Below are 12,638 nucleotides of genomic sequence, written 5' to 3' on the forward strand. Positions count from 1 at the left end.
ATATCCAGGGTCACATTATCCTACTTCAGACACATTATGCACAGATCTAAATCTCTGGAAAAAACTCTAATGCGGGCAAGGTGGAAGGAAAGAGAAGAAGAGGACAACCAGCAGGAAGGTGGATGGACTCAGTTATGTGGCAATGAGTGCACTGTTGAGATACCTGAAAGAACAGACTAGGGATAGATCATCATGAAGAAAGTCTATCTATGTGGTCACTAGCAGTTGAAAACGACTTGATGGCACATAATCAATCAGTCAATCAATCAATCAATTTCTAGGTATTACTCAATGGACCTTTTAAGGGAAAAAAAATCCCCCCAAAATATTCAGTTCTGTGTCTTCTTAGCACAAATTTTAATTTTAAAGATGCAATCACCACAAATGTAGAAACATAAAAAACATGTTTTATATCCAATTATTTATTTAAAATGTATTTCTCCTACCAGTATGGCATTAAATTTAAACACATACATTGAATTAAAAAATAAAAGTATCATTTACATTGGTCAAATTATATCAAAAGTATAATTGAACAAAATCTTCAAGTTATGCAAAATTATCAGGATAAACAGTCATAAGAATATTTCCCTCCAGCCAATCCCAAACACTTCAACTTACAGAATAAATAAGCAATTTTGTTACAAAATTTCTCATCATTTACCATGCAGCGAAATATGTGGCAGAAGAATGTTGATGTAATAGCTGCCCTCAAACATCAGATTGCAAAATTCTATCTAGTCTTTTGAGTATCACAAATACTCAACGCCCATATAACTGGTAAATACACATGCAAATAAATGGCACCTACATAATCGGAAAATTCAGTCCTAAACACACCTAAACACATTGGTTTGTAGTAGCCCATCTCAGTCAGTCACATTTATACCCCACTGAAATAATGAGACTTCAAATACCTGTGTCTCACTGTGATCTGTATGAACAGTTTGCGTCAAACCCAACTCAAGCGTTGGGTTTGGGGCTATCTATTCATCCCTATGATCCTCATATTGCAGCATCCCAAACTGTTTGGCAAAGGAGCCACTCCCCCACATAGACAGTTTCCATTCTGTGGGTTGAATTACCACTTTTTCAGAGGTCTTAAGCTACTTTGTAATTCTTTTTCTTTTCCTAGCAATCATTTAAGCAAAAGGTATGAAATCAGAAAGTATGCTATGTTTAAATTAAAACTACCTTATTGAAAACAGCAAATATGTATTTATTTTTTAAGCAGTACAAAATAAAACTTCCTCATACAACTCCCTATATTTGGTACAAAACTATCAAGAAACTAAATGGGCCCTCTCATTCATATTTACAATTTCAGTTTGTGGGACTCTGAAAAACAACATGGCTTTTGGCAATAAGGGAAAAAGCATGCTTTCCAGAAATAATATGTTTAGAACAAATATAATTTGATTATTAGTTTTGTTCTACAGTTAAGATTCTTTCCTAACTTCAAGTCACTTTCAATGTTGACATTTTAACAAGCCACTTTCAAGTCATATTTTAAACGCTGTTCGAAATAATAATAATTTTAAAACTATTTTAAACACACAAATATTTTAAAAGGCATTTTCATTACTATTATAAAATGGCCTATAGTAGCAGCTCTTAAAGCAAGATTCAAGCATTTTTAAAAGAATGTTCAAGGAAAGAACTAGCCTTCTTTTTCAAAGATGTTCACCACTTTTCCAAAAACCTGAAAGAGATATTACAAAACAATGTTTGTATATAATACCAATAAGACCACATGATGCATTCTAAAAAATGAGAAGCATACAGAGAGTTTAGAAAGTGATTCTGGAATTCAGTTCTTAGATTCTTCTAATCACTCTGTACATTAGACTTTGTCTTCTATTATGCAGCTGTGGACTGGCATAACACCCAGCACAAGATAACTGGGGATAACTTTCGGAACAACTTTAGAGCAATGGTGGGCTCAATTTGGAAGCACCATCCCAACTTACTCAAATAAGGAGAAATTGAGTGTGGATATTACACATTATATTGTACAACAGCTAAAGAAATGCATTTTATGAGGTGTTTATTAAAATAAAATAATGGCATTTTATTGGCACCTCTGATGTCACCACAACTTGCACACAACTTCTCGAGCAGTTTTGTATTTTTTAAAAAAACTTTAATTTTTCTTTTAAAAATCATTAAGGTGAAGGATAGACACCTTATAGAAGTATACTTTTTATTTACTATGTTTCTGTAAGTCAATAACAGAAACTCTCTGGTCAGATAACAAAAATACATATATAATCCAATGTTTCTAAAACGTATAAAAACTAGAAAAGCAGATAACAATACACACAAATATATACACATACATACACACCCATAGTGTACTTAAGATAGCCAGCTGGGTATAGTAGTTAAAGGAACAGACTAGAACCTGGGGACTATGAGTTCTAGTCCTGCCTTAGGCACAAAGCCAGCTGGGTGATCTTGGGCCAGTCACTCTCTCTTAGCCCTATGAAGCAGGCAGCAGCAAACCACTTCTGAAAATTTTGCCAAGAAAACTGCCTGGACTTGTTCAAGACTCATACAAAAAAGCGCGCTTTAACATTTTTTAAAAGTCCTAAATGTGGGTGAAACAAAACTTACTGGTAAATTAGCCTTTTATTCACCAGTATATGTATCTGTCAATCACATAGAGACAGAATCTCTATCTTTACCCTTACCTATTGTCTTCTCTACTAGTAATGTGTTGACAATTTTGGAATTTCTCTTGGAAAAAGCTCTGAGTTTAGAATCAGATTGTGTGAACTCTTTCTGACTAGTAGTTACTGAGTAGCACACCAAAGCTCTTTGATTAGATATCAGGAGCAATGTGTCCTTTTCCTGTATAACTCCCTTTACAGTGATCCTAGAATTTTCAGTAATGGTGGTGAATTCCACACATTTGGAGGCTACCTGGGTTGGGGAAAATATTATACATACTATTACTCTTTTGCAATATTTGTGTGCTTAATGAAGATTTCAACACCTGTGTTTTATATCAAAGCACAATTCTGCTACTTTGATACAAAAATGACCATTTCCCACTACGAATAAATAATCCTGAGCATGTATGAAAACCTCAAGAAATACTTATTTGCTTTATTGTACAATATAACATATTGAATTTTATTGTACTTTATTGTACAATATAACATATTGAATTTTCAGTAAGTTATGCCACTTCAATTACCTTGAAACAGAATATACATTGTTTGACTAATATGATCTTTTTAAGACTGACACAAAATTAATTGGATTTTCCTTGATATACAAGAGAAGCAGATATTTGAAATATGTATTTATATATTTATCTATATATCACATTTATATAGCAAAATATACAAAACTTCAGGAGACAAATATATGTAAAACATTAAGCAATTTAATCCCAGACTTTTCTTTGCAACTTACTTCATCAACAGATTTAGAGGCATCCACTTTCCTAACTTTGCCCATTTTCTCATAGAGGTCTATTATGGGCTTAGTAGACTCTAGATATGTATGAATTCTAAGGTAAAAAATAAAATAAAAGAAGAAATCATTTAACTGAAAAGCATCAGAAAACCAAAACAGTAAAATTCTGTATGAACATTGTACCTCTTCTCCAAACTTTCCCTGTTGTCATCACTTCTGCCACTGCTCTTTCCTCTTTCAAGACAACGATTAATACATATCTTAAAGTAAAAATAAAAATTAGTTCTAGATTAAACATTTTACATGCAGAAACTTTCACTGAGATAAAAATTGAGGCCTTATTATCAGGATTATTAGAGGTGAATAGAGGGTTGAACTGTGGAGTCCTTGGGGTTCTCTGAGCTTGGTTCTTTTCTTGCAAACGTTTCATTACCTGGCTAGGTAACATCTTCAGTGTTAAATCCAAATATGCAAGAGAATTCTTGGAAGCCTGGTATTCAGACAAGGCAGCAATTCACAGATACATAGAGATAAAGAGCATCTACATACTATTCAAACGAGACAAAAGACCAGATCGCCTCACCAGCAATCATCACCCAGATAAGCAAAGGTTACCACCAGGCACACAACCAAGCAGCAAACATATGCTAATCAAAGAACTACCAGAGGAGCAAAACAAAACCCCCACCCTTACCAGCACTGGCAAGGCAGGCCACAGCACATAAATAGAGAGCAAACCCCATCCCATTTTAGCACTGAAGATGTTACCTAGCCAGGTAATGAAACATTTGCAAGAAAAGAACCAAGCTCAGAAAACCCCAAGGACTCCACATTATCAGGATTTTTCTTTTTTTTTAAGATGTTCATTTGCTTTGGACAAGGCCAAACAAAACCTGTTTGGAGCTTCAAATAGTATGAGCTGAGTTATCTTCTCTCAAAGCTTTGGTCTATTTTGAATGATATAGTCAGATAGTCAGTAGTAAATAAATATGGACATAGTTCTCACCATAAATAGAAATGCCAAATGGAGAGGAGGACAAAATCCATACACAAATAACAAATCTTGTTTTGTGATTTAGGCTTGTCTGAGAGAGATGAACTGAATATCTTGGTTTGTGAATCACATAGCAAACTGCCTTTGGTTTGTTTACTAATCATATCAGGGAGAAGAGTAAAAACGAGCAAATTGTCTGCACCTGCCAGCCAGAAGCTCATTTATAGTTAGCAAAGAGTTATGAACAATCCTGAATTATGTGCAAGTGTGGTCACTATACATACTGTATATAAGATTCAGCAAAGAATAAAGGAAATTGCAAAGAATGAAATGAAGCAAAGGAAAATGTGAAATGGACTGTTACTACAAACTTTGATTTTTTTGCCTGAACACCACAGTATTTCAAATCTAGCAGAACCTTCTTTAAACTATTGTTTGATGCAAAAAGATAATATCTCCCAGTTTTACAACTCAAACCTGGTACAGTAATTACTCCAGGAAAAATAATATTTTCCAGCTTGCCAAACAATTACATAGGCATCCTGGGGAAAAATATCAAGACATTTAAATATTAACTAATTTAAATCCTGATATACAACAGGTAGGAAGAAAGCTAATAGTGTTTGTTTGTTCTGTATAAGAGGAAATGTATTAGTGTTACCTCATTATCACAGTCAAAAAAGAGAACAAAAGATACATCCACTTTTCCATCCATTGTTTTATTCCAGCCCTGAAGATTATCTTCATTTCTAGGAAATCCATCAATTAGGAATTTATTCCTCTGTGAGTTAGCTGCCATAGTTTCATCCATAGCCTACAGAGAATAGCTCAGATTAAAATATGACAGGAGACAATCATGTATGCAATCAATAAAACAATTCTAATTAGAAACCTTATATTATTTTTGACACAGCTATATAAAATGCAATGTTCTTGCAATCATTATGTTTTCATATCATCTGAACATCTGTATACGTACTAGAATCTTGTAAAAAAAACTGAACACATTTCTACTATTTAACTAACAGTCAAAGGAATCTGAAGATATCAATAAACTATCATACCATGATGAAATATCCCACTTAGCACTGCACCCGGATGAACAGATTTCTTCTCAGACAACAGATCATCTGTTCATTCAGTTCCATTCATCCATGCCCCTGTGTAGCTCCTAATGCTTCTCAAGAGGGTTTGGGAAGTAAATGGGAGGAAGGGAGAGTCCTTTTCACTGATGAATAATGTGACATCAACAGACTGTCATATTTGGATTCAGTCTTTTGAATTTCATTACTATTATAACAAATGGGGAGAGGCAGAAATAGAAAAAAGTTTAGAATCAGTTTTAGTATTTTACTTGGGCTCAGAACCAATGATCTGCAGCAGGTAGCTACTAACATTAGCTTTCTGTTAATATTTAAATTAGTCCTTTTTCATCAGAGGGTCAAGGAGGACTTTTGGTCAAATTGGTTTAATTTCCTTCAGTTGTTTTGTTAAGTATATATACTTCCAAGCATTTTTCCCTTTTAAAAATTGCATATTGTATACACTATATTTGTTAATTTAAGCTATTTGCTTTGACTAAACTTGAACAATATAAAATCCAAATCATCATCATCATCATGTCCTTGGGAAGGACACGATAGGTGGATAAAAATGCGAAATCCAGTCCAAACATCTGGCTGATTGGTCGGCCAACAACAATAATAATAATAATTTGGGATGGATTTTTAAAATGGTGATTTTAATAAAAAATAGTTCAGCACCTCTGAGTAATATTATATTTTAATTCAATTCCATGATACAGCTTCAATTCATATAGTTTTCCAAAGGTTTGGAGGTCCCTGATCCATGCTGATGGGGAAATGAACAAATGGCTACAAGTTTTGTGGGTTTTGGACTTGTTTTAGTCAAACCAAATGATATGGACAGGTAATTAGCTACTCCTGGGGCAGTTGAATTATATCTGCCAAGTTTCCAAAGATTTAGTAAATGTTGTGGGGTGAGATCAAATATGGTATCCAAATCTGGGTGGCAAAAACCTGGACAACCACTATACGGCAATAAAAGGATAACTTTTTGATGCGTTTGGTGGCTGTCCACACTTTCTAAGTCCAGATCTGGTAGTCCTAGACTTAAAAAGATGCCATTCTCTGAGGAACTTTGTTGACTATGATGAACAGTACAGAAATGTATCTTTGCATATTCCCAGAAAAAATTAAGTCAAGTAGTACAGGGATTAAGGAGCTATGTTGAATTGCAAACAACATTTTAGATTTTTTTTCTTTTTATGCTCAGTTACCACCAAAGCCATTAAAGTACAAAACCAATTCAACTGTTTCTGACATACTGCTTTACTGTCTCTCCCAAATGTATTGTTGATTATGTCTTTATTTGGTTAGAAGATAAACCTGTCCCTCACAAAACCATAGCCTCCTCTGTAGTTTGGCATTTTCCTTATCTGAAGAACTTGGGAAGATTCAAAGGAACAACAACTGAGTTTACAAAACGTAGCAGGCTTCAGGTCTACTTTAGATCAAATTATGTCAGAGGAGGTATACATCTCACTGAAGTAGACTGCCTCAATCCAGAATTTTGTCTTTATTGTGAAAACAGATGTAGCACATACCTAATGAAATTATTTTGAATTATCTATTCTTGGTTCTATCTATGCTCATAAAAAGAAAAGCATAATTTCATGAAAAGTGTAAACCATTTGTCATATGTGTTATTTTGCTACTAAAAGTCAAATTAAAGTACATAAAATACCTTAATACTTTGTTTTAGATTTACATGAGAAATTAGATTAAATTTACCCTCTTTAACAAGCTGATTGTTATCTCAACAGGTACAATCTTTCCATCTTTAATATAATTTTCAATAAGTTCTCCATACTGAGAGCCTGGTCTTTTTCTCTCATCTCGAAGGAGGTCACCTGCAGAAAGGTGGGTGTAACCATATTTCTAAAGGAAAGAGACCATATTTAAGTTAAATCCACATAAAGTGTTGATTAGATAAGTGTACTTTAACTACCTCTACATGATATTAAAAAAGACCTGGCTGTTCCTGAAGATATTTGGGCCAGGAAGCTAAGTGAGCTTACTGTTCTTCTCAGTTATAAGTTGGGAATGATTCCTTTGACCTCGGACATTAGTTATCTGAATAGCTGATTTAATTTTACTGTATTGGTTTTAACTTATGCCACCCAGATTCCTTTCTATAAGATGGGTGTCCATATAAATCGTATGTATAAATAAATAAATAAATAAATGTGAACAACCAACAGCATGTCAGTGTTTTTGTTCATGATTATATCAATGTTACAATTTTTGTATTAGTACTCTTATTGCCAGGTTACTCACATCTGATGTTTAAACCTCTTCCATTTTCTTCTTAACTTATATGTAATAACAACAATTATTATTATTATTGTTATTTATTAAACTTGTATGCTGCCCAACTCTCAACGACTCTGGGTGGCTCACAACAATCAAAGAAATTACAGTAAAATCAATAAAACATACAAGATAAAAAGATGGCAAGCATGATGTTTGCCATTTCCTCAACTCTTTGAAATTAAAAAAAAACATTTTGAAGAATATATCAGAGGTACAAGAACACAAGATACACAATCCAGTCCAGAGTTAACACCATGAGAGTTAGGATCTTTTTATAATTTATATATTTTAAGTGAGAAAAGAAGTAGACTGGGTTTGGAACATTGCTTTCCAATGATTAGCAGGTCAGGTAGACATCCCCCCCTCCCTCAAACATTTTTAAAATAACAACAAAATGTTTTCTCCTATCAAAACAGGATGATGAAACTCAGCAAAGTAACTCTGGGAAAAGAGTTGTAGATTTGTGAGAGAAAGGAAGCAAGGTCTATTTCAGTACTAAAAAGAAATTCCAGAATAGAGTAGATTAAGGCACTTTGCTCAATTTTATCTTGCGTCCCATAATGATTATTTTGTGCCTGGCCCTGGTTGATGGATCTCAAAACTATGTAGAAAAACAAAACGAATGATCTTTGTTCTAACAAAGAAGCATGCAGGAAAAGGAGAATTGTTTATTTGTTATATTAGAGTAGAAAATCCATAAAGGGTCAAATACTTTAAAAAATATCATGTAAATTAATAAAACATCACTGGATAATTGAACCACCAAAAAAAAGCTAAATTACTCCAAAACAAATCCAGCTTCAGGATGTCACTGATGTAAATGGCTAGTGAGAGAGGGAAAAAGAAAGATTGTAATTCTATGAACATGCATTCAACTTGTGTTGAATGGACTGATACTTTTCTTCCAAATAACCATGTACAAGATTATGCTATTTCACTTTATACATTTGTTTGTTCAATTAGATTTAGGCACTGCCTGACTCCAAAATTACTCTGGGCACCTCACAATATGAAATAAACAAGATAAAAAAAATACAATATAAATAAAGAAGATTACCTCATTCCAATCAATACATGATATATACCCACTTATTTGTATAATTGTTATCTTTTGCTCTCAAACTGGAATTTTGGAGCTTGACGAAGATCGACTATTTTACCAACAGCTGAGATAATGAAAAATTTGGTTATATTTTTGTTCCACTGAAAGACAACTGAAAACAAGCTTATGCCAGTATAACATAGGAAAATATATTCTCCTAAATTATTAGAAAATGTATGCAGCTTGATAACTGCAAGATTTTGTAATGATTTTGTTGAGAAAATAGACAAAAACAATCCTTGCTGAATGTTCAGCCTCATATTTTAAGCGTGTAATTCAAATGTTACTTGCAGAGGCTGTAAAATAAATCCAAAGCTTTCATAAACTATTCTGAGAATATTTACACTAGCATGTAGTATTTCTACTTGCAGCTGAAGACTATGTTTTAAAACAATTTGTGGAGAACGGAATTTTTTTTTTTTTAAAAAGGGGGTATTCTCTTTTACATATTAAATATGAAAGTTATAATCTGACCCTCAGACGGCTAACTATTTCTGGCTTGATTGGTTTGCATATTTAACCTTAATATAGTCTTAAGTAAAAGGGTTTCCACTGAAATCAATGTATTCTAGTGCTTATATACATTGCCTTCAGAATCCGTTATTGTACACCTCGGCAGAGAGTAGCTGTCAGCATCAAGTTTTACTTCACCAAATCAAGGAAAATTCCATGTTCAAACTCATGGAGGTCTCCTTTGCACATAATTTGTTCTTCTGGTAGCATCAGAAACAAATGCCATGTTTCCTTCTATAAAAACCTATAGATTGTTGAAAATATACATTGCCTTTGAATATTTGGAAAACAATTTAAGCTATTTAGAAATTATACAGTACAACATAAGATTCCCAGAAAGCCAAACATAAAAAACACCCCGCCCCTGAACTAATCATATTTATTTTAAATTAGAAAACTTTTGAAATTCTTGATAAAAAACAGGAGAATTTATAAATAAAGAACAGACATATATTTCCATCAACTGAAATTCTCCTTCAAATTTATTGTGACATAAATATACCTCTGTGCAACTTTTAGGACAGGAAGGAAAATGTAGCTAGGTGTCATTGCCATACCTTACTCTCTTTAAAACAATCATATTAAAATAATTTTGAACTTTTGCTTTGCAACTAAAGCAAAGAACTGATATATCTAAGATAGACAGAGCTCCACATAAGCTATTTTATCTCAAATAAATGAATTATTTATTAGCTATGTGGCAGCACCTAGCTAATCCAACATCACGGAAGAAGGCAATGCCAAATCACACCTATTCTGCTACCAAGACAACTACACAAGCATATCCATGAAGTCATTAAACACTGAGCTCAAATTGGAGAATCTAACTTAAATAAATTATTGCTAGTGCTAGTCTTTGAGGAAAAGTAAAGCAGTCCAAATGATATTGCTGTGTTAAGGGCAAAATAAGTCAATCATTGGCCCTGAATGGCAAAGTCCTGACTGGGGTGAATACTGTGGCAAAAGCTGAATTTTATTCTCATCTCATCTTTATAAAACAAGCCTTTCCTACTCACTCCATCCACACTCATTATGAAAAAAGTATTCAATTCAATTTGCTTTATTACAGCCACTGACAACTTTTGTACAGTTTCATAACCAACATTAAAGATACAGAGAAAAATAGGGAAAAAAGTAAGGAAAAGAAAGAAATAAGCTAAAATCCAACAGAAGTGCAAATACTAAAATGCTAAAGCAATAACCCTGAAAGGCTTAAAGCTGAATTAAGAAATTACCAATTGAGTAAAATCATAGAAAACTAAAATACAAATTTACTAAAATGCTAATCTACCAAAATATTAAATCAGTACCTAATGTTAGACCAGTGTCAGAGATTCATGCATTGCAGAGATAACACAACAAATGAATATAAAGTCAAATAAAAGGGAAGACCACATTTTTAAAAAATCTTCCTACACTTTGTAGGAAGGCACCATGTGGATATGATATGGCACCATATTCTTCCTTACCATGGTGCCATATTTGCCAAGAAATAAACAGAGCTAGAGCTGTTATTATATGACCTTTTTATTTCCCAGATTGTATTTTAATATATTGTGCTCATAACTATATGTCTGATAATGTTGTTAACACTTTTTGCTTTTCTAATAAGGTTTTCTATAATATAAATGAATGATGTAGTCTTTTGTTCTGCATCTATAAAGCAAAGAAATGTAAAACATAAGACATTGTTTAAAAACCCTGAAAGCCAGCCGAGAATGGTTCCTGGTTCCACCCATTTTAAAAAGATGATGTTGATATGTTACACAAAGCCTACTGCAGCCCTCAAGCTGATGGAAGATGTATACTCCTGGTCTAGGTACATCAAGGCTTTGAAGCTAATCTTGGATTTTGCATCATACTATCCTTTTTATTATTTAACAATAATTTGTAAAAAAAAAAAAAAATCACAATTGGCTGCATTTATGTGACAAAACCAAAAACCATTCCATTTATTTATTAGATTTATATATTGTGCTTCCTCTAATTCAAGGCAGCATGCATAGAAATCCCTCCTCTAATTTTTTTTCACAACATCTTCAGAGGTAGGTTGGGCTGAGAGTAATTGGCCCAAAGTCACCCAGTAAATCTCCATAACTAAAGGTGGACTTTATGGCTGAAAGCAATGTGTGAATGAATCCAGCTTTACTGTATTTCTTGCAGCAGTCATCCAAGACCTTTCCCCATGCTTCTTTCAAATTACGTAGATAGGTACAAAGTATAGGGCCTTTCCTAAAGCTATGCCACCTTCATACCTCCAACCATCCCGGAAATGATATTTCTTTCCCTTTTAGTTGAATTTATTCATTTAAAGTATAACATTTATTGACCACCTCAGTCCCAAAGGATCTTACTTGTATACTTAAATTAAAGCTTATTTTCATGCGCCATTAGAAAACATTCAGATTTGCTTAGCTATTTGTTTATTATCTTTGGGCTTCAAACTTTAATCTATGTAAAACTATCAGTCCAAATTTCCCCCAAAGCGGAGTTTTCTCAGTGTGTTGAATTATACTTCCTGTGTAATCACCAAGTCATGATGGGCACTGACTGAACTCCCGGGAACAGTCGTGTAACAGTTCTGGAACACCCGTTTGTGGTAGCGTAATTGAACCCACTAGACCCGGCACCAGGTAGGTCAGTTGGAATACTATGAGAATCTTCCGGACTGCAAACCATTAAGAACTTCAGCCCCCATCATTCTTTGCGCTCCGACTAAGCAAGTTGCCGGCACTCTTGAGGTACAATGCTTGCTAGAAATTGTAGTTCCGTCCCGGCAGTAAGGAACAGAAATGCAGAAAAAGCGAAATGCTATCACGTCCCTTACCTCCACAATGCGGGCACACTGGGTTCCCTTTCCGGCACCAGGCCCGCCGAGAACGAATACAACCACCGGCTTCATGAGGAGCAGCAAGCGAGGTGAAAGGGAAGAAGCAGTGGCAAAAGTGTGGAGGCGAAGAATCGGAGCAGTTACACGACCGGCAGTTGCCCAGAAGAGGCAGTGACAAAACATACGCCGCAAGAAAGAGGAAGGGAAATGAGAAGAAGAATCCGGCCACGACTACAGTTAGCCGCCGACTCCTCTGACTGAGGTGGCTTGTGAAGTGTCACCAGGAAGCGAAAGCGCTTCCGGGTTCCCGCCCTCTCCGTCGCTCTCGCTAACACGGGAGGGAGAGAGGGCAGGAGAAAGGCCTGGCGGGGGCGGGCC

The 12,638-nt window shown here is 34.5% G+C and overlaps 1 protein-coding gene across 1 annotated transcript; it reads right to left on the reverse strand.

Moving 5' to 3' along the window:
• Positions 1–402: 402 nt before the first annotated feature.
• CMPK1 (cytidine/uridine monophosphate kinase 1) lies at positions 403–12,563 on the reverse strand. The gene is made up of 6 exons (XM_007426182.4): positions 12,258–12,563; positions 7,234–7,380; positions 5,082–5,234; positions 3,610–3,686; positions 3,424–3,520; positions 403–1,702 (listed from the first exon to the last, which is right to left on the reverse strand). Exons 1-6 carry the CDS (start codon positions 12,441–12,443, stop codon positions 1,661–1,663), a joined length of 702 nt encoding a protein of 233 aa, XP_007426244.1. The 5' UTR covers positions 12,444–12,563; the 3' UTR covers positions 403–1,660.
• Between the last annotated feature and the right edge of the window lie 75 nt (positions 12,564–12,638).

This window comes from Python bivittatus, unplaced genomic scaffold (assembly GCF_059951505.1).
Source record: "Python bivittatus isolate LINGU-HERP-01145 unplaced genomic scaffold, Pbiv_v1 ctg000700_np1212, whole genome shotgun sequence".
In the NCBI taxonomy this organism is placed as follows: Eukaryota; Metazoa; Chordata; class Lepidosauria; order Squamata; family Pythonidae; genus Python; species Python bivittatus.

Bases quoted from the DNA above. Each gene is read 5' to 3' on its own strand.
- CMPK1 (XM_007426182.4), bottom strand. From the start codon at position 12,443: ATGTTTTGTCACTGCCTCTTCTGGGCAACTGCCGGTCGTGTAACTGCT. The intron at 7,381-12,257 runs GTAAGGGACGTG...TCTTTCCTTTAG, and splicing joins AGTGTGCCCGCATTGTGGAG to AAATATGGTTACACCCACCT. The intron at 3,687-5,081 runs GTAACACTAATA...TTTTACTTTAAG, and splicing joins TTTTTGACTGTGATAATGAG to ATATGTATTAATCGTTGTCT.